Source organism: Myotis daubentonii, chromosome 3 (genome assembly GCF_963259705.1).
Source record: "Myotis daubentonii chromosome 3, mMyoDau2.1, whole genome shotgun sequence".
In the NCBI taxonomy this organism is placed as follows: Eukaryota; Metazoa; Chordata; class Mammalia; order Chiroptera; family Vespertilionidae; genus Myotis; species Myotis daubentonii.
Genome location: NC_081842.1, coordinates 29,041,664 through 29,069,069, shown reverse-complemented (window position 1 = coordinate 29,069,069; position 27,406 = coordinate 29,041,664). Strand labels below are relative to the sequence as shown.

The 27,406-nt window shown below is 40.1% G+C and overlaps 1 protein-coding gene across 2 annotated transcripts in view; it reads left to right on the top strand.

Moving 5' to 3' along the window:
• SERPINI2 (serpin family I member 2) overlaps positions 1–27,406 on the top strand; it is a 34,916-nt gene that overhangs the window by 5,961 nt on the left and 1,549 nt on the right. For both annotated transcript variants that reach the window (XM_059685971.1, XM_059685972.1), the window contains exons 3-8: positions 1,931–2,161; positions 3,515–3,709; positions 3,983–4,175; positions 15,711–15,808; positions 19,816–19,902; positions 24,298–24,387. In XM_059685971.1, the coding sequence (XP_059541954.1) occupies positions 1,931–2,161; positions 3,515–3,709; positions 3,983–4,175; positions 15,711–15,808; positions 19,816–19,902; positions 24,298–24,387 (894 nt within the window). The remainder of the gene's footprint in view (positions 1–1,930; positions 2,162–3,514; positions 3,710–3,982; positions 4,176–15,710; positions 15,809–19,815; positions 19,903–24,297; positions 24,388–27,406) is intronic.

Here is a 27,406-nt window from a genome sequence, read left to right as displayed (position 1 = left end):
AATATGTGTTCTTTTTTTCTATGCTGAAAGAGGTTATTAAACTGTAAATTAAGTCAAATTTGTACTGCAGATAACTTTATATTCTCCTCCAAACTTGTACTACTTGCTGACAGATTTTTATTGACTTCTGAGTCCAGTGATTTATCAAAGGGCAGCTGACTGTTTGTCACACAGTCTTGGACCTTAAGTACATGACATAAATCTAGTTGCTCTGACAAATGAGCTGGAAGTATTTTTTTCTTACTTTCTCCTCTCCCCCTGCCCCCCCCCCCCCCGCCCCATTCCTTTAAAGATGAAGAACAAGTTCCTGAAGACTGGTTTCAAATTTTGCCACTTTATTTTTTACCTTAATTCTTTTAGAGAAGCTCTCATGCCTTCACTCAGGAAGTCTTTTTTGTAGCCTCCTGGCTATTGAGACATTTTGCTTGGCTTCAAATAACAAGAAATGATTGCATCTGAAATCACTGCATAAGCAAGGAAAATAGATGAACTTTTTTCCCTTCTTTATGTAAGACATTCCAGGGTCGTAGAGAATTACCCAAATTCTTCAGATGAAGTTTTCATATCTAAAATCTTTCATGTCTGTGTTCATAAATGGGGAATTATAGTTTGAAATATAATGTAATATACTTTCCAGAGCCCCCTGTGTGGTGGTGTAGCCTGTACCTACACAAGAGAGGAGCAAAGAGAGGCAAGTAGGGACTGAAATGTAGCCTCCACTCAGCTGGACAAGATAAAAGGCCATGGGGTTATAGCCCTGCAGAAAAGGCATCTGTCCCTATTCACACAAAGATGCCCTATGGGCTGATAAGTGGTTTACATGCACACATACACACACACATGCAAACATACACACACAAACATACACACACATGCCTATGGTCCAGTAGACACTGAGAAGTTCCTTTCAGTAATAATTTTTAAATCTCTTTATCCAATGGGCATTCTTACAATGGCAAACTATCTATGTTGCTTCAATAGAAACGAATTATATATATCCAACTTTAACACTATAAAAATGGTATTTTCTGTATTTAACTGAAAATATAACAGAGGCCCTGAATAAGCCTTTGGTTTGAAATACAGTTCCCAGACTACATGATGGAGTTTCAGGATGAAGGCAGAAGGGAATGAAAAATATTGGGACCCTTTGGTAATGAATAGGAAGCCACTGAGCAAAAATCACAGAATACTCTCATAGGCACATACACCTTCCTGACAACACTGTGGTCAGGATGATCCAACGAAAAATAAATAATAAGCCACTGGTGAGTCTTAGCTGATTCTGATGGACTCATTTGGTTAGTAGTTATAGTTGGGATGGTTAAAGGTTTTTATTGTTCATGTAGAAAACCAAAGTATACAGATTCTTGAACCTGAAGATATAGGCAATTCTGATCATTATGCAACTCTAGAGATAATTATATGGGTTGCCTAGTAAATTTCAAATCTTGGACAGGTACAGTTGTTCATAAGGGAGTAATTCTTAAGCTGAAATAAAAGTAACATTGAAGAGAATTCTAATCACTGTCATACCCCCCATCAGCATCCATTAGCATTTTCCTTTTATAAATATCACATATCATGCAAAAAATGAAGTTCTAAATATAAATTTCCAACAACTAAAAATAAATTAAATTTAATTATAAAGCATTTCCTTCAGACTATTTAAATGTGTATTCTTGTTTTACACAAATTTTAATTTTACACAGACATTATGTTTTTTTACTATTAAGAGCTGATTTCTCTAGGAAAGGCATATTCTAGGAGAGAAATGCTTAAAATATTTATACTAAATTAGAAAGGATTATTAGTTATACCTAAGGGTGCATAAAAGTAGTTATATGAATCAGATTGCTTAGAAGCAAAGCTGAAAAGCTGTTGTTTTTATGTTTTCAATATGTCAGTATACATTGTAATTATTTTTTAGGAGAAGAATTTTCTGCACTGAAGTCATTTTTCTCTGCCATCTCAAAGAAAAAACAAGAATTTACATTTAATCTTGCCAATGCCCTCTACCTTCAAGAAGGATTCACTGTGAAAGAACAGTATCTCCATGGCAACGAGAAATTTTTTCAGAGTGCCATAAAACTGGTGGACTTTCAGAATGCAAAGGCTTGTGCAGAGACAATAAGTGCCTGGGTAGAAAGCAAAACAGATGGTAAAGTTTCCCATTTTCATAAAATCATTATTTGACATTGTATTCATGGGTTTTAATATCTTAAAGTAAACAAAGGTTGAATATTTTCCTACTAAACTAGCCAAGAGGGGTAAATCTCTTATTTCTCTTCCCTGCTATTCAAATTAATACTCAGTTGTAAAACCGAGAGAGAAATTGTGAGCTGCTTTGAAAAGTACACAGATACTTTTTTTTTTAAAAAAAAAGACACCTATTTGTGGAATTCTTAATGGAATAATTTTAATCATAATTTTTGTTAAAATATAGGTTTTTAAAGTATGACAACAGGAATGATATCTTTGGCCAGATATTAGATCTGTCAATCCTAAATGCTTCCACCCCCACATATACTGTAAATAACTAATACATCTTCATTGGATGTGTTAATGTTTAACAATAAATATTGGTAGTCCTATTATAAATATGGTAATCTTAATTTTAAATTAAACACAAATTTAAAAATTTAGCAAAATTTCCAAAGGGTCTACAACATGGCACAGTAGAAAGAACACAAGTTTAAAGTTATACATCTGAGTTCAAGTTTTAACAGGTTCTAAGCTATCTCTCATTTAAAATGAAGATGTTATTAAAATTTCAGTATTATTGTGTGTGTAGTGACAAGCATACATCTGGTCCTCAATGTACAACAGTCTGTTTCTTTGCTTATTTATTCTGCTATAAAAATTGTGATAGTGTAAGATGCTACTATATTCTTTACGGGAAGCCTCATTTAGGGAACTATAAGTTGAAAACATGAGAAGGGTGTGGTGAGCTGTGTCCACATCCCCAGGCAGCCCCATGGCACCCAATCATGCTTTGGTCTCATAAGTTTAAAATATTCATTTCTGTTTTTTGGACAGAAAATCATTCTGGCAGCTCCGTACTTGTCTCTTCCAATAGTCAGTGACTGTAGCTGCAAGAGTAGAAGATTGAGTGTACCATTACCTTAGTAATTCTGATTAACCTACTGGTGAATCTCGAAATAAACTTTGAAAATACCAGTAGCCATGTGGGAAGGGATACTGAGTTTTTGCTCTTTCTGTCTGCAAAGCAAATTACAGAAATAATCTTTCTAAAGAGAGTTCATTACTAGGTCAGTTCAAATTTGCCTAAGACGATCTGTATCTCATGTTTCCCAGTGAAATCCTGTTTTTAGCTATTTCTAAGTACAATATTTAATAGTGCTCCTCTTTATCTTCAAAATTGCTATGTTTAGGTAAGAAGCACCCTGTTCACAAGTGATCTGCAAAATAAATATTTGTTTTAATTTGATTAAAGCATTTCCACTAAGTTTTTGCATATTTCTTCCTGCCTCTTCTTCCACTCCCTTTACAGGAAAAATTAAAGGCATGTTTTCAGGGGAGGAATTTGGCCCTCTGACTCGGCTTATCCTGGTGAATGCTATTTATTTCAAGGGGGATTGGAAACAAAAATTCAAAAAAGAGGGCACAGAGCTGATGAATTTCACTAAGAAAGATGGTGCAACAGTCAAAATTCCAATGATGAAGGCTCTTTTGAGAACAAAATACGGTAATATGGGGAATCACCCTCTAGCAGCGGTTCTCAACCTGTGGGTCGCGAACAATGAAAATACATCCTGCATATCAGATATTTACATTCCGATTCATTACAGTAGCAAAATTATAGTTATGAAGTAGCAACGAAAATAATTTTATGGTTGGGAATCACCACAACATGAGGAACTGTATTAAAAGGTCGTGGCATTAGGAAGATTGAGAACCACTGAAAGCATGGCTTTGGGAATTGCCAAGTATATTTCATATTTTATTTTCTCTATTGCAGGTTATTTTTCTGAATCCTCCATGAAGTACCAGGTTTTGGAATTACCTTATAAAGGTGATGAGTTCAGTTTAATCATTATACTTCCTGCAGAAGAGGTGAGCATAGAAGACATGGAAAAACAAATTACTGCCGATCTAATCTTGAAATGGTTTTCTGAGATGCAAGAAGAGGAAGTGGAAATAAGCCTTCCTAGGTTGGTAATATTTTATTATTCTGGTTCTTATGTTTTCACTTATGGAGGAATTTGAATTCAGTCAGTCAGCTCAGCGATAATAAATGCTTGGAAAGACTATAGACAGAAGTGAAAAGGAAGATGCAAGTGGAAGTATTACTCCATGTTATGGATATAAAGTTAGGTCTGCACATTGCCAGCATTGCTTTGTCATGAGGAGGACTGAGTTTAAGTGCCCCATTATTCTCTCAAAGGGATGAAGAAATGTAACTCTTCAAACTAGAATGCTAGGATTAAAAGCAATTATTATTCTTTTATTATACAAAGTTATTTTTTCTCATTTTTTCCATGATTAGAATTTAAAATATTTATCTTCTATTATGTTTAAGAAAAATAAACACTTAGGATACTATATAAATAAAAGACATGCTAAATCACCTTTGACAGACAATGCTCTAACAGTCATTGAGTTATACCCAGACTCCTAGGTCAGTTTTACATAGTCAGTACAAAATGGAAATTGCAAAGGCATGCTCAGTAAGCAATAATCCTATATAATAAATGCATAGTATACAAACTCTCCCTTCGACCATCTGGGAGTTCAACCAGGGGGAAGGGCCAGCTGGGGGAAGGGAGGGAGTACCCAGCTGGCAGCCAGCAGCTGTTAGGGACCCTTCCAGTGCATGAATTTTATGCACTGGGCCTCTAGTGTCTCAATATTATACTTCTAGGAGACAGGAGAGATTTCAGAGATAAGATGTGTCCAAATAAATTAATTTATACTCTTAATTTTTAAAGAAACAGATGTCTAATAGACTATAACCTGTCCTTTTTTTCTAACTAGGGGCCCAGTGCACGAATTCATGCACCTTGAAAGGAACTGTGGGCAGCGAGGCTGCGGTGGGCACAGGGGCAGGTCTCTGCCCATCCCTTCTGTCCCCACCTGGCCCCTCTCACCAAAGCCCTGGGTCCCCTGTCTACTGGCAGCCCCGCTCCTGTCGCCATTGCTTCCACGTGCTGATGGTGCCAGCCCCCCACTGATTGCACAGAGCAATTGGGGCTGGCGCCGTCAGTGGGTGGGAGCAGTGGCTGCTGCCCCAATCACCCCTCAGGAGCATGGGGAGGTGGAGAGGCCCTCAGGGGCGATTGGGGCCAGCAGCCGCTGCTTGCACCTGCTGACAGTGCCAAGCATTCGGGGCTGGTGCCGGGTGCCGGCAGCAGGTGTAAGTGGTGGCTCTGGCACTGGCAGCAGATGCAAGCGGAGCCAGTGCCGGCAGCAGGTGTGAGTGCTGGGCAGGACGGCGCTGCACTGGAGCAAAGAATTTTCAGTAACCAGCAGAGGCTTGTCCCGATGACAGTGACCAGCACCCCACCTTGGTCTGGAGCCCCTGCTCACCTGCTTTACCATCCCATTGTGGCCGACGCCCACCATGTTCTGTGCTCTGCCGCCTGAAGCCGATGCTCGCCATGTTCCACACGTGCCCCCTGGTGGTCAGTGCACTTCATAGCGACTGGTTGTTCAGTTATTCGGTTGTTTGGTGGTTGTTCTGCCGTTAGGTCTATTTGCATATTAGGGAGATATATATATATATATATGTAATTTTTTTTTCTTCAGACTCATCAAAGCTTGCATGGTCTGTGTGCCCTTCTTCCTGCCACTTGGTCTCTTAAACCTCTTGGCTTTCTCTTCTTTTCCACTTAATCAAGATCCACCTAGTTATTTCAACCATTCTCTCACCAACCATTTTTATTGTTTTTGTCCTCAGGTCTTTATCGCTCTCAATTCTCTCCCCAACCAGTCTCAATCTTGAATCCACTAAAAAACCACTGCTGCTGCTCAGCTACTGATTTTGTTTAGCAAAACCCAGAAAGCAGTCACTTCTGGCCTCACCAAGGCTGGGACTTGGGACTCCACATTTATAAGACTTTTCTAACACCCACACCACATCAAAATTTTACCATTATTCTATCTACATGCACTACTTTATGTGATTTCTCTTACAAGAAACATATGTCTCAACTTCCTGTTTTTTAAAGAAAGCAGATCATCATACAAACTCACCACTCTACCCTTTACCTCAAAATGTGTCTGTCTTTGCTAATCATCTCTCCTTCTACCTTTTATAATGTCCTGGAGTAAGACATAGCCTATTTTCTCATCCTAACTCTGGGCTCTTGATTCAAATATTATTAACCATTCTGCTTTTCTTGAAAATATTTTTTTAACCTTTGTGGCACTATTCTATTTATTTTTCTCTCTCTGTAAAAGTTTCCTGCTCCCTATCTTCCCCCTTTTTCTTTCTGCTCTCAAAGAATGTGTATCTGAGTTTTATTTTCAATGTTTTTCTCTCTTTTTTATTTGTCCTTTATTATCATGTCTTTTAAATCTGAATTTCTCTCTCCAACCTCTGTTCTGATTCCCTACACAGGCTCAGTAAATACTTTTGAGTAGACTGACAATTTTATATTTTATTACTTAGTGCTGTGGTTCTTTTATATCTGAATGGATGCATTATGGTTTCAAACTAATGAAGATTTAGGTAAAACTGAAACAATTTAATCAGATATGTTTGCTTGAGCTCTTGTAACAAATTACCACAAACAAGATGGCTTAAAACAACAGAAACTTATTCTCTCACAGTTCTGGAGATTAGAGGGCCAACATCAAGGTGTTTACTGGGCCATGCTCTCTCTGAAATTCTGTACAATCCTTCCTTGCTTCTCAGCTTCTGGTGGTGACTCATCATCTTTGCTGTTGTTCTGCTTATAGATGCCTGTCATCACGTGGTCATCCCTCTTCCTGTGGCATTCTCCTTTCTTATAAAGACTCCAATCATAATAGACTAAGGGCCTGCTCTATTCCAGTCTGATATAACCTAACTAATTGCATCTGCAATGGCCCTATTTCCAAACGAGGTCACATTATAAGGTGCCAGGGATTAGAGAGTCAACATATAAAGAGGGGACACAGTTCAGCCCATAACACCAGCTATAATAAATACTGTTATTCTAAGTCAAAATAAAGCCTCTTTGGTAGCAAAATTTAGTAAATGCTAAAGAGAGAAAAGTTAATCTATAAATACTTGTATATAAGTAATAGTAGGAAGGAGCATGTGAGTGACTAGTTACTGTTTAAGAAACACTTCTTTCCTTTTTTGATGATACTAGTTAAGAATCAAGAGCAACAAGATGTAGTCTAAAAGGTACTAGGGTATTTTCTAGTGTTTATTATGAGTAACACACCAGATATCTAATTTTGGACATTATTCTGCAATTGGATAGCAGCTAAAATAATCATCTTTCTTTGTCTGAATATAATATAAGATCCTATAAACATTAATAGTCAAATTTCCTCAGGTTGAAGAGTCTAACATACATTTGAGTTATGTCAGATTCTTCTCTGTATGTGTTTTTATGATTATGTGTATGGGCAAAAGTGATCATTTAATACATGCATGTAAGGTAAATAAACAAGTAACTTTCATCTACATAGCAGTTTAACTTTGTAAAATATTTAGCATTTATATTTTAACTAGGGGCCCAGTGCATGAATTCGTGCACCTTGAAAGGAACTGTGGGCTGTGAGGCTGCGGTGGACACAGGGGTGGGTCTCAGCCCATCCTCTGCACCCCCACCTTGCCCCTCCTTCAACAGGCCCTGGTCCCCAGTCTGCTGGCAGCCCCGCTCCCACCACCACCACTGCTTCCATGCACTGACAGTGCTGGCTCTGCTTGCACCCGCTGATGGCGTGGAGCAATTGGGGCTGGCACCATCAGCCAGTGCAAGCAGTGGCTGCTGCCCCGATCGATAGCCCCTCAGGAGTAGGGGGAGGTGGAGAAGCCCTCAGGGGCACTCGGGGCCTGCAGCCACCACTTGCACACATTGACAGCACTGACCAAGCTGGACCAGCGCCAGGTGCCTTCAGCAGGTGCGAGCAGCAGCTCCAGTGCCAGCAGCGGGTGGGAATGGTGCCAGCACGGGCAGCAGGTATGAGTGCCAGGTGGGACCGCAGCACATGGGAACAAAGAATTTTCAGTAACCACTAGAGGCTTGCCCAGATGATAGCGACTGGTGACCCGCCATGGTCTGGTGCCCCCGCTCACCTGCTCCACCATCCTGCCACTGCCAGTGCCTGCCATGTTCTGTGCTCTGCCGCCTGCTGCCAATGCCCACCATGTTCCACAAGCACCCCCCGGTAGTCAGCGCATGTCATAGCGAATGGTTGTTCGGTTGTTCAGTTGTTTGGTTGTTCTGCTGTTAGGTCTATTTGCATATTAGCCTTTTATTATATAGGATACTTAATGCTGTGGTTCTATATTCTGACTTGGTTATATCTTGTATTTCAGAGATAAACTTAGTCATTCAAAAAATAAATTGATTGACATTTGACTAAGTGTTAGGAGATGGGATAAGTTCCCATGCTTGTTGGCTCACAGCCTTACAGTCTTATTATTCTGCTACTTGTTAGAAAATTTATCTCCTGTCCAGAAGCACAGATTAATTGGGACAGCACTCTAGACATGGAACTAGGACAGATGCCAAGATGTTGCCTATCCATAAGATGATAGATGGAGTCATGAAGGATTTGCATGAGAAATTTACTAACAATATGCAGCAATGCACAGCAAATTCTAAAAGAAATGGTATAATCAATAAGCACCAGGAGGTTTATTAAAAAGGAGGGAGAAGAGGGGAGAAGAAGCACTAGAAACTGGAATTGTAAACAAAAACTTCATGACAGAGGAAGAACTTGAGCTGGGCTTTAGAAGAATCAAGATGGGTAAGCCCTGCATGTAATGAGGAGTTACTGAAAATTTCCAAGTAGGATAATGGAGTATTAAGGCAGTGTTTTAGAGGGATAGTTTTGTTCATGCTGAATAGCTTGTCTGAACTCTTTCCCAACTCTCTACCACCCCTACCCCTACCTCCATTTTTCTGGATCGCTACTATGTGTCCTTAAAACAAAGTTTGAGTTTTCGAAAGCTTTTCTGATCTCTTCATGCAAGATCCCACAGCATCTTCCTTTCTCCCTGGTGGGAAAAGTTCTCCCTGTTCCTTGTGTTCATTTCTGCATAGCAGTTATATTTGTTTGTCTTCCTCACTGGACTGTAGACTTCTTGAGGTCAGGAGCTATGAATAGTTTCTTTCTGTGACCCCAGCACAAAGCATACATTTGAAAAATAGTAGCTGTTCAATGAACGCATGTTGCTTTAATCTGAATAGTAGTTATGTTCAGGATATGGCAAAGAGGTAGGGACTGAAGCCCAAAAGATCAGTAAAAAAACCTATTGCAATGATTTGGGAACTGAGTAGTGAATGTTTAAAGGGGGCATCTTCACTGGGAATAGTAAGGAATTGGTGGAGAAGAAAGACACTGGAGTGTGTGACTAACTAGATATGGGTAAGAATGTGTTGAGTTTCCAAGCTTGACTTACTAGGAAAATGAGAGGATTGTGACTTCTTGCTCTTTTGTAGCAGTCTTTAACTGGACACCATGGACTTCTGGAGTGCACTGGGACTTTAGAGAGTCCTTAAGGACCTTGAAATTATTAGCAAGTATATGTATATACAGTTATGTATGTATTTCCTTGGGAGAATTTTCATAGTTGTCATTTTGGAAGTCCAGTTATTTAAACTTGTTAAATACTATATATAGTTCTATTCAAAAGTATACTAATAACTAAACAATAGTAATACTATTTCTGAGAGGTATTTTTTAAAAAAATATTTACTGATGTGGCATCTCACAATATCTTTTCTCAACTTTTGAAACCAGTTCATGGAAAATAGAACATAATATTGAAGATCAAGAGTTTTGAAACCTTCTAACTATATAAATTTAATTACCTTACCTAATATTTTTTATTATTAAAAGTGATAATGATAATATATGCTTTTTAAGGTTGATGTTAAGATTATCTATAATAATAAAAGCATACTATGCTAGGATGAGGATACATTTGTAATATCTTAACTAATAATAAAAATAATAATAATAAAAAAACAAAAAAGCATACTATGCTAATTAGACCGGACAGCCAAACGACCTTCCAGATGAAGCTGGGGCTGCTAGGCATGTAATTCGTGCCAAGGCCCTTGCACTAATTACATGCCTTGAGCCTCTAGTATAAGATAATGTGTAAAAAAAATGTTAGTACTCATTATTAACTCTTATTGTTTTTATTGTTATTCTCACTCAATTTTAACTTTTATAGAGCATCTATTGCAGTGTCAACACTGTTCAAAATGCTTCTCCTTTTACCATATCTCATTCATTCCCCACAATAAATTGGATAGAGATCTATTTTGATATTCAGGTTATAGATAAGGGACACCCCTTGCCTGTGGGTACATAGCTAACAAATAGCAGAGCCGAAATTGCAAGAGTCAGAAAACAAGTGTAATGCGAGGCAGCCATGAGGGAGAGCACAGAACAGAGCAAATGATCACTGGTAGAATGAGCAACAAGATAAAAGATGTGGAGCAGCAGTGCAAGGAGACTTTTGAAAAGAGAGCATTCTTACCATAGGACATGAAGTATCATATTCTTGCTGAGCTAGAAATCAGTCCCAGGCGTGGCCAGCTGTGGATCTGTAAGATGGTGAATGTGAATTGTGTGTGGGTGAGAGAAAGTGAACTCAGGGAAAATGAGGCTGGATATGAGAATAGAGATGTCATGACCAGCTGCAGTAGTGATTACAAAATGTTCATTTACTTTAATCTATTGGACATGGAAACAAATTGGAGGTCCAAGCTTACATTAAACTTTGTCCAGATAAGTTTTATATGTAATGGAACGTATTTTTAATTTAACCCTGAGACTAATAGAGTTTTTCACACACACACACACACACACACACACACACACACACACACACACACACCCTTCAAGGTAATTGATTAGAGAGGGACCAGAAACTGCTATGTACTGACACAATAGTCCAGGTTCACCATTGTCAAGGATTGTACTAAATTTTTATCCTTGTGTGCAGCTTTAAATTTTGGGTTGCTTGCTTCTAAGACTGAACATTCCAAGGATGAATCAAGTCCACTATCTCAAAGCTGGGCTTCCAAAAAATAAGGCTAGGGATGGTAAAGGAGACCCAACCAAGGCTTTTTTTCATTAAACAAGAGTCCTGGGTATAAAGCTTTGTACGAAAAGGAAAGCACAATACCAATCCACAGTAGGGCCTGTAGACAGGAGTGAATCCATCTCAAAACAGAAATTCTCACGTGCTTTTTCTCTTTTCTGCAGCTTTTACCTGGGTAAGACCCCTTTAAGCACAATGATTGCATTTGGCCATCAATTTATGTCTTGTAAGCAAACAGATATTGCTTATGTATGCTAAAACATTCATTTCATGATTATTTAGTTTTTTATTGTCTATCCAATCTTTTGCCATTCTTTTACTTTAGCTGTATTCTTCTGACAAGTTTAGAGGAAGATCAAGGAAAAGGGAAAATGAAACCACATGCACAGTTAACTACATATATACTAATATATATATATATATATATATATATATATATATATATATATTATGATTTTGAATTATATATATTTTTAGAAGGCAATGAGAGTTATGACATTAGCTTTGACTTGGAATGGACCTGAGTTTGAATCTTACCTCTGTCTCCTCTCCTGACCTTGAACCTGAAAATCAATCTTCTCAAACCTTCACTTTTTTATATGTTAACTAGGGGCCCGGTGCACGAAATTCGTGCACTGGGGGTGTGTGTGTGGGGGGGGGGAGTGTCCCTCAGCCCAGCCTGCCCCCTCTCACATACTGGGAGCCCTCAGGCGTTGACCCCCAGACCCCTCCGATTGCCTGATCAGCCCCTTGCCCAGGCCTGACGCCTCCGCCAGAGGTGTCAGGCTTGGACAGGGGACCCCCATCTCCCCCCGATCACTGGCTCTGGCCCCCGCCCAGGCCTGAGGCCTCTGGCCCAGGAATCATGCCTGGGCAGGGGACCCCCATCTCCCTCTGATCACTTGTTCTACCCCCCGCCCAAGCCTGACGCCTCTGACCCAGGCTTCAGGCCTGGGCAAGGGGACCATCATATCCCCCCAATCCCCAGCTCCACCCCCCGCCCAGGCCTGATGCCTCGGCCAGAGGAGTTGACCCTCATCACCCTCCGATCACCAATCACCGGATCGGCCCCTTGGCCAGGCCTGAGGCCTCCGGCAGAGGTGTCAGGCCTGGGCAGGGGACCCCCAGCTCCCCGCATTGCAGGCTCCGCCCCTGCCCAGGCCTAACGCCTCTGGCTGAGGCATCCGGCCCGGGCAGCGGGGACCCGCAGCTGCAGCGGCCCCGCGATTGTGGGCTCCGCTTTAGGCCCAGGCAAGGGACCCCTAGCTCCCGGGACTGCCAGCTTCGACTGTGCCCAGCTCCCATCGCTGGCTCCACCCCTACTTCCTGCTATCACTGGCCAGGGCGGAAAAGGCGCCTGATTCTCCGATCATGGCTGGGGGGCAGGGCAAAGGCGGCCCTGGGGCCGCCTTTGCCCTGCCCCCCAGCTCTTAGCTCCCCCCTGGGTTTCTGATCACTGTCAGTGGCAGGGGGCTTCTTCCTGCTTTCCCTTTCGCCTCCCTGCATTGTGCCTACATATGCAAATTAACCGCCATCTTGTTGGCAGTTAACTGCCAATCTTAGTTGGCAGTTAACTGCCAATCATAGTTGGCAGTTAACTGCCAATCATAGTTGGCAGTTAATTTGCATATAGCCCTGATTAGCCAATGAAAAGGGTATCGTCGTACGCCAATTACCATTTTTCTCTTTTATTAGTGAAGATAGGAATAATAATGGGAATAATAATGCTAACTTCCTGGGGTTTATGTGAAGATTAAAAACTATAAACTATATTAATGGAAGTGCTACTTTACATATGGCTATTCATGGCTCTAATAATTATGGATAATTAGAAATTGGTTGTAGATTAAATGGTTAAGTGGGTTTCTATTGCTGTAGGTTTCATTGGACTATATTATGAGCAGGACTGTTCCTTAAATGACTGTGGTGATAATTAGGCATTATTGGAACTTGTAATATGTCTTGCAGTACTAGTGTTATTATAAAAAAAAAAAACCAGTCAATTTGTAGGTGGAACATTTATTCTCTGCCTTTTAGAAGCCCATGCTCCATTCAGTTTAAAAATAGAGTGTGATAATGAAGCAAAGCAAAACAAACAAACCCTCAAAACCATTATCCTGCTTATTATCTTTCCTAGTTGGAAGTTCAGAGAAAGAAGCTGAAAACGGTATAAAAGAAGCTATGTTCATTATCAGTAGGTTTGAACGCGCCTGTTGTGCCCATTGCCAGTGAGCTAGGGTTTGGTATGAGTTAACATCTTCCAAAAGTGCACAATATTTTACCAGAAATAATTTAGGTCTAATACATTTCTGCCACAGCATATTCATTGTTTTGAAAATTTATAATTAGGAAGCTTGTTCGTTCAGTATTTGGCAATTAAAACAATGATCTAATTAGACTGACTGCTCAAGTTAATTTCTAGCCCCAGATGTGGCCTACCTGTTAGCTAAGCAAGAATCCTGTGCTTGGGCAGTTGTGTCTGTATCCAAACCTGAGAACACGGGGAAATGCTCATCAGGGCCGAACAATGCTCAGACAGAACAACATGGGCAGGAGTTGTCTGGGAATTTGGCTGATGTAGGAATATTCAAAGCTCCCTGTTTGAGGACTTCACACTCTTTTCTTTCATAAACAAATTTTCCAACCTGGTTTTCAAATGCAAATTGATGCTTTGAGCATCTATAATGTCAGTGAGTATTAGTTATTTATTATTATTATTATTATTATTATTATTATTATCATTATTATTATTATTAGTAGTAGTAGTAGTAGTAGTAGTAGTATTACTAGTGGCCCAGTGCACGGACTCATGCACATCGAAAGGAAAATAATTAGAAGAAATATTTTAATATTTCTATCTGCCTTTTCTCCCTCAGCACCTGGGAGCTGGGCGGTGGCCCTGCTCTCAGCCACTGCTGCTGGTTGCCCTCTGCAGGATGATCTGGCCCCACTTGGCTCCCGCTTGCTCGCGCCTTGGCCTGGCACCACCCACTCACCTGTTCTACCATCCTGCCATGGTCCCACTCTCGTCGGGGCCCATGGAGGCCAGCAGTGCCTCCACTGCCGCCTGCTGCCAGCACAGCGTTGCCAATTCCCATCATGTTCTGTGTGGCCCCCTGGTGGTCAGTGCATGTCATAGCGAGCGGTCGAACTCCCAGTTTTTGGTTGAGGGGAAAATTTGCATACTAGGCTTTTATTATATAGGATTATTATTATTAAAATGCCAACGTGAGGTTCAGTGATTGCTGTTGACTTGGAATCATGTCTCTGTGCTTAAAAGAGTCTTTGAGATTCTCTGTGTCAGGTCCCTCTTTACATCAGCTTGGAGAGGTGAGCTGAATCTGGAGTCCTAACTTATGGCCCTGCTTTGGAAGCAAGGCAGGGAAGTTAGAACAGGGAACAAAAGCCTCAAGCTCCAGCCCTCCCCTTCTCCCTCTTATCTGGAACATCACAGACAGGACCTTCACAGACCACCTGTTTCCCTGCTTCCTTCTCCCCAATCTCCTCTCATTGGGAGGACCAAAAAGAAATTGCTGGAGAGGAGAGACCAGTGTGATTCCCGCTGGCAACCAGCTTCAGAAGCAGAGGACCACCCAGGCCCACGTTTAATAAAGACCTTCTGCCCAGACCCATTGGTGCTCTTCATTCCCCGAGGTCGCCCACCCTCACTTCTCGAGTGTGATCTGTCGCTTTAATAAACTTCCTGTGCTTTGCTGAATCTTCCTATCATGCTGGTCAATTCCTTCTCATTCCCTGATAAGGACCTGAGTGGGTTGAGGCCTCTCTTGGCCTCCCAGGGTGCCGCCAGGAATCAGCAGTAGTGGGCATTTTTGTTTTTCTCCTATAATTTTTATCTTTTATTTCATTTGGAAGATATTTTGTTCCCTTTCAATGTTTTACACCACTTACTGGGCCTATTGAAAAGATATTAGGTGAGTTCACAACAGAAGGAAGTCACCTCAATTATGACAATGGATGGGGAGGAGGAAAATAGGTGACTAAGGCCTTGCTGCACCTCAGTAGCCAGCAATTTCCTCCAAGGATTGTCGACTCCTGTCCTCCTCTCATCACATCGTGGCCATCTGCCAGGAAGAGTCTTGGATGGTGGGAAAAACACCTGAGTGTAGATGGTTGCTGGAGGGGAACCTTCAAACTTGTAGGGAATGAGCTAAGCTATTGAAAACTTAAAATGCTCACCATGTTGAGTTGGGTAATTGTTACTCAAAAAGTAGGGTGTTCTCTTCCTCCTTCCCACCAACCATTTATCTGGAAAAGAAGTTATTAGTAACCCAGAATGGCTGAGTGGAGCAGGGGAAATATGGTGGAAATGTGAAGAAATGTAACTGGGGTAATGCAAACAGAAGATTTCACAATATAATTTCTTCTAAGTCAACCACTTTATAGATGAAAAAAAAATGGAAGTAGCAAATGCAGACAGTGTTTCTTTCTTTCTTTTTTTAAACAGATTTAAAGTGGAACAAAAATTGGACTTCAAAGAAGCTTTGTATTCTTTGAACGTAACAGAAATATTTAGTGGTGGCTGTGACCTTTCTGGAATAACAGGTAATATGATAAATAATTTGACAGCATGTTAAATGTTTTCTTAGTAATCATGTTAACTGACTGCTTTTAAAAGGGAAAGAGCGCCGGGTCCCAGGAAATAAACACATACACGATGAATAAATGCCATCATCGTGTTGAGCTGTCTGTAAACACTCTATTTTGCATTTAAGTACTTTTCCTTAATGAAAGCCAGAAAGCATGTTAGAATGTTAGATAAGCCTTCCAACCATGCTTGTAATGAAACTATGTAGGTAAAGTATTATACGGGCTTTTATTTCGGCCCTATTTGGATTTTCTTATTTGAACAATGGGAATTACAACTTTGAGTCTCTCATCTGAGCAGAGCTAATAAAACTCTTACAACCCAATTTACAAATGTTAATTCGGTAATATCAGAGCCCATGAAACAGGCATTCACAACATGCTTGATGATGAACACAATCTAGAAATTGTAATGCTACAGCTTGTACATTTAGCTTGGGACTGACAACACAACTGGGGAGATGGAGTTCTTATGCTAACTTGCACCTGGGAAATTGTGCAGGGTTAAGATGTTCAAATTGCACAACAAAGCCCAAGATAGTCTTTTAATTTTTTTCATCCTAACAATACCCATTAGTTCAAACACACACACACACACACACACACACACACACACACGCACACGATGAGGAGAACCAATTAGTCCCAAGTTACTTACCCTCTTTCAAATTTAGTCTTCTATTTTAGAAAAAGGGTGCTGATAATAGAAGCCTATCTATCTGATGGGCTTTTGTATCATGGCATGGAAATTTTGTGTATTCCTATATAAATCTCTGGGCTTTGAAGAAGTATTCATTAATTTATTTGCTCATCAATTACGTGGGTAAATAAACAGAATGAGCTTTCCTGACACAGGGATTGGGTGGGGTACGCAGGCAACATAGAAGTTCACTGTCACCTTCACACATGATTTAGCTACTTGTTCTCACACTGACAGAAAGATCTAACTTCTTTGACAATCTCCTCGGCATCAGAAATAAGACAGTCAACATTAAATACTGCAACAGGATGCCATCTGAGTGTGCCTTGGAACACAGCCGCCTCATCAGCCTGAAATAAAACAAGCCATTTCCCCAGCACCTCTTCTTCTTAAACTTTTTCTCGCCTGCGGAAGCTTACTCGCTGTCCCCCAGACATTTCAAACAGCTACTCACTCCTCAAATTCCCAGCAATTTGTGAATTCTACAAAATCTCTTTTTACTGGCAGATTTGGCAAGAAAATAACTCCAAAATGTTTCATAAAAGAATTTATGCAAGAGAACACCTCGAACAGAGAATAAATGCCCAAAATTTTCAGCTCTTTCTCTCCTGAGTTACCTATTTGATTTGTTTTAACTATATTGGTTCTGTCTTATGCCTGAAATAGACCAACCAGAGCCAAGGATGGCACTATTCCTGGTCATTAGGAAAAGAGTGATTTCCATGCTATCCCTACCTTTCATTTGTGCAATAAGCAATCACTAAAGGCCACTGAGACCCAGCCCAGCACCAGTGCTATGGGATAGTTACACAGAAGAGGCACTACCTGTGCTCATGGAGTTCACAAATTTTAGAGGAAATGTGTTCAGAGAGTTACTTTGGAAATTTTGAGATGAAGATTTGACTTTTAACTGTTATTTCTTTTTTATGTCATCTTTAGAAACATAGAAGTTACTCCATAAATGCTAAATAAAAAATACAAGTGGGACAAGTGGCACCGTAATATTTACTTGCACATCTTCTAGCAAAGAAGGTTTTTTATTTTTTTTAATTTGATACAGACACGTGGAATTTTTATAGAAAACTAAGGGATAGCATTATTATGAAGATGTAGAAAACATTGAGTTTATGGAGTCCAGATTTCTTGTTCTGGCCTTTTACCTCTCAGGTCTTGTTTGTTTCCCAAAACTGGGTCCTCTCTGTGGTAAGACAGAATACACAAAACCAAGTTTCTTAGTCTAAGAGGCAGAGAGTCACTTGGTCTTGTGACATTGTGAAAACGGGTGAAATTCTCTACTCCTCCCACACCTACTTTTTTTTTCTGTTACCCCCCCTTTTTAAATTTTCTTTATTGATTAAGGTATTACATATGTGTCCTTAGCTCCCTCTTACTATCCCCCCTCATGCCCTCACCCCCCTGATGTCTGTGTCCATTGGTTCCAGTGGTTCTCAACCTTCTGGCCCTTTAAATACAGTTCCTCATGTTGTGACCCAACCATAAAATTATTTTTGTTGCTACTTCATAACTATAATGTTGCTACTGTTTTTTTTTTTTTTATTGCTTAAAGTATTACAAAGGGTATTACATATGTATCCATTTTATCCCCCCGCCCTAGACAGTCCCCTAGCCTCCCCTATCACGTTGCTACTGTTATGAATCATAATGTAAATATCTGATGTGCAGGATGGTCTTAGGCGACCCCTGTGAAAGGGTCGTTCGACCCCCAAAGGGATCGCGACCCACAGGTTGAGAACCACTGGTTAGGCTTATATGCCTGCATACAAGTCTTTTGGTTGATCTCTCCCCCTGACTCCCACCCTCCCCTACCTTCCCTCTGAGGTTTGACAGTCTGATTGATACTTCTCTGTCTTTGGATCTGTTTTTGTTCATCCGTTTGGGCTTTGTTCTTGGTATGGACCCCTAGGTCCTCTGCTCTGTGTTCTCTTGTGACTCCTGTTGTATTCCAGGCAATCATGGAGAAAAAAAGGTGCCTTTCCCGCGAGCTTAAAGCGCATTCTCCTGCTTTTCAGTTAATCTACCCAGTGAGGCGGATGCCCCCTTTCCTCCATCTTTAGACAGTGTGAGGGAAGACTGCTATTAGGAAATGACATTTTAGCCGAAACTTGAATGACATGAGAGCTAATAGGGAAAGGTTTGGGAAGGAGTTGTGAGCAGAGGGAGAGCTAGGACTTTGTTCCTTCACTTTGTAGCTGGAGCTACCAAATAAGGACAGGAGTGTAGAGGAGGATAAAAAGTAGTCAGGGCCCAGATACAATCACCGTAAGTGATTTGGAGTTTACTTTTAGTGAAATGTAAATGTCCCATTGAGGACTTCTATCTTGCCTGGGGCGATTTACTCTCCAGTAAGCTTGCAGAGCTCGCCCCCCTTTGCTAAGGTATCTCTTCATGAACCCTTTCATATTTGGTGGTTTTGGTGGAGTCCACCTGCATCACATCAGCTTTCTCCCTCAGGGACACCAAGCTCCTTTCCTCCTTCCTTTTAAAGTTTCCAGGCCCTTTTCCTCCTCTTGTCACCCTTGAATGTAGCTGTCTCTCTGCTGAAGGTTGTAGGAGCAGGGTGGCGGATGGCTTCTGAAACTCATGATTTCTCTTCCTCCTTCTCAAGGAGACCATCCTCACTGTGCCAGGAACACTTCACACACACGTCAGTTCCACAAAGAGAGAAGAGGGCCAGCTCTCTCAGCTCGTATCCGCATCAGAACAAAACATTGTGTGACACCATCTTACACTGAAAAATCTGACAGGTTTTGAAGCATAGCTCTGAAGTGATATTATGACAGATTCCACAGAAGCGCTTTAGACTTTCATAGTCTCCCCGGTGTAAAAGAAAAGTAAATTTTGTTTTAAACTTAGATCAAAACTGATACAGAATTTAAAAGACAAGTGGCTTTGAGGTTGAAAACACAGGGTGGGATTAATTCGAATCTGTAAAGCTCCTTTCATCTTGTCTATAGACCATGCTGTCCATTCAATATTTCACTTAATGGGATATCTGATTTGAGGAGTACACCCTTCTGTCTTTACCTTTTATATCTTGGCCACGCTTGGTCTCTCTGTATCTGTCTCTATATCATTTCTGCAAAAACTAAACCTAAACCACCTTTTTCTCTAGCAAATTAATTAACTTGGAAAGAGTTTTCTTATTTCCTTTTTCTTTGTTCACTTGAAAATGTAATTAACTTAAACCCAATAAGCAATGGCTCTGAATTTTAACACTTAAATATGCTTTCATTTTTCGCAACAGATTCATCTGAACTGTATGTTTCTCAAGTCGTGCAACAAGTTTTCTTGGAGATAAATGAAGATGGCAGTGAAGCCGCAGCGTCTACTGGTAGGACAATGGGCTTCACAACAAGCTGGGAGGAAAGATTGGGGCGGGGGGGGGGGGGGGTGTCAATGAGCATTGGGGGCTGGCATTTTTTGCAGTACTTTGATCTCATTTTTCACTCCTGCTGTGTAGTACTCCATAGGACACAAAAAGAAATTGATTATATAAGGTGTTTATGCATTTCTGCCATAGCTTAATGCAAATGGAAGGGAAGAGATTCGATTGGGAGTTGAGGCCCATCTACTGATATGTGCTTATTTGTAAATTGGATTACCTGTCAATTAGCAGATAGGATATGCAGAGAAACTTTAGGTTCAAATATAAAATCGTTATTGTTCAGGAATGCTCACTCATATAATTGTATTAATTTTATTCTTCCATCCCACCAAGTTAGTCTTTTGTCACTGATTCTTGTCATTATCTCCATACAGTGGTTCTTGAACTTAGTTGCACAGTGGAATCACCTGGAAAGCTTTTAAAAATCCCGTGTCCAGTCCAAAATAATTGAATCTTTGTGTCTGGTGACAAGATCCAGGCTCCAGCATTTTCTTAAGTTTCCCCGATTGTTTCCAATGTGCTTCCAGGTTTGAGAACTAGTGTCTGCAGTGGCTGGCAGCCTATATTTGCTACTGCAAGTAGTGCATAGACCAGCAGCATCAGCATCACTCAGGAACTAGTTGGACATGTAGAGCCTCAGGCCTACCCGGTTGGCATGGCTCAGTGGTTGAGCATCGACCTATGAACCAGGAGGTCACAGTTTGATTCCCGGTCAGGGCACATACCCAGGCTTGATCCCCGGTGGAGGGCATGATTCTCTCTCATCATTAATATTTCTATCTCTTTTCCTCTCTCCCTTTATTTTTGAAATCAATACAATATATATATATATTTTTTTTAAAAAAGAACCTCAAGCCCAAGTTCAGACCTACTGAATCAGAAAAATGCAAGGTCTTCAGGTGATTTGTGTGCACATTACAGTTTGAAAAGCACTCCTCTGTGGTATATTTCTTTGAACAAATGGAAGTTTGAATAGTAACTATGATGTATGTAAGAGATACTTAAAAATAATGAAAAAAACCTTAAATCCAATTAGAAATGAAAAAAGCAACTTTAACAAGTCCCTCATATGTCTATTTTAATTTTTTTGACTATTTGGGTTCTAACCAATATATAAAAGATATGTATTATTTAAACTGCCACATTGACAAATTTTTACAAGTTTATATATATCCTTCCGTATACTAGAGGCCCTGTACATGAAAATTCGTGCACTGGGAGGTCCCTCAGCCCGGCCTGTGCCTTCTCACAGTCCAGGAGTCCTCAGGGGATGTCCTACTGACAGCTTAGGCCTGCTCCCTCTCTGGGCGGCAACTGGGCCAGCCAATTAGGGGACGGCACCACCCCCATCACCCCACCGCTGCCGCCCAGCCTCCCTCTGCAGGAGGTGACCAGATGGGCCCATCAGGGGATGGTGCCGGCCCCTCCCATCACCCCTTCACCACACCCCCATAGCCGTTCCCTCCCTCTGCCTGCTGGCATGCACCTTGGCTAGCCTGGCACCACCTGCTCACCGGCCCCGCCCCCTGCCAACTGGTCATTCCGCCATTTGGTTGATTTGCATGTCTATAATAATAAAAGGGTAATATGTTAATTAGACCAGACATCTTCTGGACTTCATTCTGGACGTCCTTCCTGACAAAGCTGGGGCCGGAGGGAAGTCAGCTGGGTCCTGGGTGCCTGCAGGCGGCCGGAGGAGGGAAGCCGGGGCCCGGGTGCCTGAGGGAAGCCGGTGCTGGCAGCTGGGGGAAGGAAGGCCTACTCTTGCATGAATTTTCATGCATTTGGGCCTCTAGTAGGATAATAAAAGCCTAATATGCTAAGTGTCTGGTCATTTGGTTGTCCGTTCAACCAATCAAAGCATAATATGCTAATGCTATGCTAAGGCCACTCAACTGCTTGCTATGATGTGCACTGACCACCAGGGGCAGACAGTCAACTGGTCGACCAGTCACTATGACATGTACTGACCACCAGGGGGCAGATGCTCCGAAGTGTAGGTTAGCTTGCTGCTGGGGTCTGGCCGATTTGGACTGAGTAAGCTGGGCCAGACACATGCCCTGGAGCCCTCCCATGGTCCCTCTCCAGCTGGCCAACCTCCCATGTCCCTCCCTGGCCCTGATTGTGTACCAGTGAGGTCCCTTGGCCTCATATGCATCCTCTCGCAATCTGGGACCCCTCAGGGGATGTTGGAGAGTCAGTTTTGGCCCAATCCTGCAGGCCAAGGACCCCACTGGTGCACAAATTTGTGCACTTGGCCTTTAGTATTCATACAGATATAGATATAGATATAGATATAGATATAGATATAGATATAGATATAGATAGATATATATGAATTTCTTAAATAATTTGTAATGTAGTATTAACAGGTTTTGACATCTGGGTGTGACATACTGCACTCTCACTTTGTCATCTCCTGCAGGATTTTGTATTACTGTATTCAAGGAACTTACATTGGAGGGGATATAATATTTCACTTCTTGGAAAAATCAAAAGTTTGCATTGGTATGAAATTACTCTCCGTGTAGACACATTTTGCAGCTGCTTTTACATAGAACCAAAAGAGTTATTATAGATCATTACCTAACCCTTTCATTATATTGGTGAAAAACAGGCCCAACAATGGGAAGTGGCTTGCCTGAGGTCAGACTATCAATTTACAGCAGAGTTTGAACTGAATCAATTTCCTAACTTCATGCTCAGAACGCTCTCTGCTATTGTCCACTGGCTCTCACTTTAAGTCTAAAGTTCTCTAAGAGACTGTAGCAATCACTTGGGGATCAGCAGTAACCCGAATGTGTTTTACCTCAGAACAGTCATCAGGAGTATGTTAACTTCCAGGCATCTGCTCAGAGGTTGCTTAAGAACAAAAAAGCTTGAGTATTGACCCATGAGAATGGAAGTTATACTGACTGTGCTTTTCTGATTATCTCTTTAAATTCAGACATGGGCCTGTATTCCTTGGTAATTTGGGCAACTGAGCCCTGATCATCCAGATAGGGCAGGACTATGAATTTCATGTTGCTAAGTTTATGTTTTATTGTGAAGGGGATCAAAATATGCCACCCCAAAACATGCTACTTTGGCAGAAATGTTATTTTGAACTGAAGGCAATTGAGAAACAAGGGATACCAAAAAAGCTCTCTGCATGCTCTAATCTGCCTGAGAGCAGGCCACAAATTGCACCTTTATCATAGGAGAAGGAAATTGGCAATAAAATAAGTCTACATAACAAGCCTTACTGAATAACCATTATCTACCATTAATTTCCTCCATATATTTATCTTTTCACAATTTACCACCCCTAGAAGTCCAAACCTTTTTTTCTTTGTCTATTCACTTCCCCACAATTTACCACCCTTTGTAAGTATGGTAGCACTCAAGCCTAGCCACTTTTTTGAGTATTTATTTCTTTTCTGTAACATTCCTATGTGGATAAAAAAAATAAACTATGTCTTCTGTTACTCTGTTTTTGTCAGTTTAATTTTCACATCCCAAACAAAGAGTGAAGAGGAACATTTTGGGTTGTCTTTTTTTTGTACAATTGTTTTTCAATTCTAAAGACATGGTATATATTTTTAAAATGATATTTTCATAGGTGTAAAAAATTATACAAAGTCTTTGTATTATTAGTAAAGGAAACATCTGAATTGAGTGTAGACATATTTAGTCTATAATGAAAAAATTCAATCACTCAAATTCACCCATTCTAAACATTGACAAATGATACAATAGAACAGCATGGTATAAATTATCATAGTAAATAATTGTTAAGGCAGCAAATCTCTGCTTCTAATCTCATAATAAAACCCCCCTACACACGACAGCACAAATCCTCCTAGCTCACAGAATAATTTTGGGAAGGTAAGTTAAAAAAAAATTAAACTCAGATGTGATTACACAAGCCTGAAGAATAGAAATAAAGTGCAAACATATCTGCACAGGAATTAGACTTGAAACCTTATAAGAATAAATCATATAATGTAAATAAAAACCGAGCAGAAAATTACCATTTAAAGATGAAATATTTCAACTGCTTTCACTAAATTGAATCTAGTATCTGGATTTCTTCTTCGTTGAGCATAAATGTGAAGTTAGAATTAGTCCCTGAATGATCCAATATTTATTCTTCTGCTCTTTGGCTTTTAAATTTATTTCAAACTTCTCTGCGTTTAGAAAATGGTAATTTTTCCACATGTTAACTCCTCAAACAAGATAACCTTTCCTGTCTACTAGAACATAAAGTATTATGGATATATTTTCTTTACTGCTTTTTAAAAGTTTCTTTACTGATCTTTTAATGTGAGCATCTAAATAACTGTTGTCTCTGTTTTGTAGGAGTACAAATCCCTGTGATCATGAGCCTGGCTCCAAACCAATTTATAGCAAATCATCCATTTCTGTTTATTATGAAGAATATCCCAACAGGTACCTTTTTGAGAATTTCCTGGGGGAACTACTTAGGTTAAATGGACGTATTCCTAGATGCCAATTGTAATCTACATACCTGAACCACTCATTCTTTCAAATGGATATCTGTTGAGCACCTGTTTTTTACCAGACATTCTATTTTATGAGATGTCAAGGGCTTAAAAATAGGGCAATGGTAATAATAACTGCCAACATAGCTGTTATATGTGCTAACCATTTCAAATATCTATTTCTAAATCTCTCATCATTCCAATAGGTTATATATTTAACTAATAAAGACATAGTAGCTTGAACAGAGGTTATGTAATTTGTCTAAGTGGCAGAGAGGGACTAGGACCTGTTTGTCTTGGAAATCAACTCTCTACGATGTTCAAATAGTAGAAATCAGGAGTTGCAGAGTTGTGAAAAGTTTCAGAGGTAGATTACAAAAAAATAAGTGAGACTAGGTATAGGTTCTGAGTGGGTGGGAGGGGTCAAACATAATTCCAAATCTCTAATTTGGTCCTTTGGTAGATAATGCAGTTAGGTGAAAAAGGTAGAGGTGATAGTAGAGGATTGGATTGGTATTTGACACAATGTCAACATATGAACATGCAGATTGTCTGGGTAGATGTTTCTCTACTTTCTCTTGAAAAGGCGAGGTCAAGAGTATGATACAGTGAGGGAATTTTCTTTACATTTATTGATAGTTGGGACTCCAGTCCATGTGAAGGTTATAAACCAGAAAAGAGCAGAAATCATTGTTTATTCATTCCTGTATCCAGCCCAGTATTTGGCAGAGTGCCCTGCACACAATATCAGTGTCCCTAGAGATTGAGAGTATGAATTTGGGTATCAGACCTGGGTTCAAGTCCCAGCTCAGTTAACTAATAGTTGTAACACAATCACTTATACTTTCTAGGTCCTATTTTTCTTATCTGCTATACTAGAGGCCCCATGCAAGAATTTGTGCATGGGTGGGGTCCGGTCGACTGGCCCCAGATTGGGGTGGGGTGGGGTGGGATGGGGCCAATCAGGGGCAGGGCTGGTCAGGTGGAGGGGCTTCAGGAGGTTGGGGGGGGACCGATTGGGGCCCCCATCAGGCCGGTTGGCCGCCGCAGCATGTCATAACAACTGGTCATTCTGGTCACTGCGGTTGTTCCACTGTTCCAATCGCTTGGCTTTTATATATATAGATGAACATAATATTAGTACTCATCTCATAATGTTAAATAAGAGGACATATGAAGCCTATAGCACTGTGCCTGGCACATAAGTATAAAGTATGAACAAATTAATAAATATAATTGAGTGAATAACCGAATAAAGAGAGGAAAAGGAAAAATATTTCTCTGTATAAATTGCTTTACATGGACAGGAAACATTTAATTTCAGAATCTAAATCTGCTAGATTAACTAAATCTGTTAGGGATTCTGATGTTATTGGTCCTTTAAAGGATATGCCAGTCTCTTCTTTTAAAAAAAATTGTTTTTTATTGATTTCAGAGAGGAAGGGGGAGAGAGAGAGAGAGAGAGATAGAAACATCAATAATGAGAGAGAATCATTGATTGGGTTTAATCCCCAGTAGGGGATTACCTGGGCATGTGCCCTGACCAGGAATCGAGCTGTGACCTCCTGGTTCATAGGTTGATGATCAACCATTGAGTCGTGCCAGCTGGGCTCAGTCTCTTATTTTTAGACTCCATGAAACTAATGTTGAGTGACGCTTCTGAAGGCTTTACCTTGGGAACAGTGGGACAGTTTTAGATTTGCTGAAACTGCATGAGCACAACTGCAATTCCAGTAGTAGACGTGTCAGTGTTCAAAGATATTCCGAGTATGTCATTTGATCCATACACCTTTGACCTTTGGGTAACTCTAATTTCTTACAATTAGTATACAATTATTGAGTATGGAGAACAGAATGAAATGAAGCTACATTGAGCATCGATGAACAAGGAAATAATGGCATTTAGAATAGTGATGTTCACCCTCTATTTTCTACGCTGATAAGCTATGAAATAGCCATCAGCTAAACGTCAGTGAGATTCAAAACCCAAAATAAAGTACTTTTTTATTTATTTGTGATAGGGCTTCACACTATCAGACCTTATGACAATTTCTACTGTTTTATGATCTTAATTGTAATGAAACTTTCTAAACTGGGGTTCCTCCCTTAAAGTATTATTTAAAATAAATGGCGACTCATTTATTGGGGCTGTAAATTGTTGCCATGTAAAATGTAGAATGGGCTATTATTTTAAGACAGTGCACATTCAGAGATTTATTTATTTTTCTCTCACAAGTGAACTAAAAAATTATTTAGATTAACAAAACTGACGATTTTGCATAACATAGTAGATTACTAGTGCTCTAACACAAAATATATTCATTTAACCATTTCAGAAGTATGAGGATGAATGATTTTAGACTTAGTACAACCAAATTTTATTTAGATTTAAACATTGTTTTGAGTCAAACAGTCCTCTTGTGCAAAATCCATACATTATTTGTATCTTTCTATCCGGTTAGTTTTATATTTTAGTAGTCTTTCAAAGCTCTTACTAAGCTGAACATCCAGGGAAATAAAGAATTTTTTTTTTTATTCTTTTAGGCTGAGAGGCTGAGGATATAGGACCGTTTTAGAGACTTTCAGAAAGGAATTGTGAAACATGCTATATGAAATGTGTCATTTCTGAGAAAGTAGTGAATTATGATTTTGAATCTGACAGTATTACACTGGTTAGAATTCTTTCAGATCTTGAGTTGAAGGGAGAAAAAGACTGCATGGTATTTATGAAGAATTCTTTTATTTTATGCCATTAGCATTGTTTATGCTATTGTATTTTAATATCAGGAGGCACAAGTTGTTTCTGTCTTATGTAGATGTTGTATAAATATGATAATCAAAATTGGGACACCTCTTTAAGAATGGGCATGAAGAGAAAAATGGAAACAATGATTTCTGCTTCATCCTGTCTCTAAATGCATAGCTATTATGTCAAAAGAGATTCCATTAATCTTTCTGATTTAGTA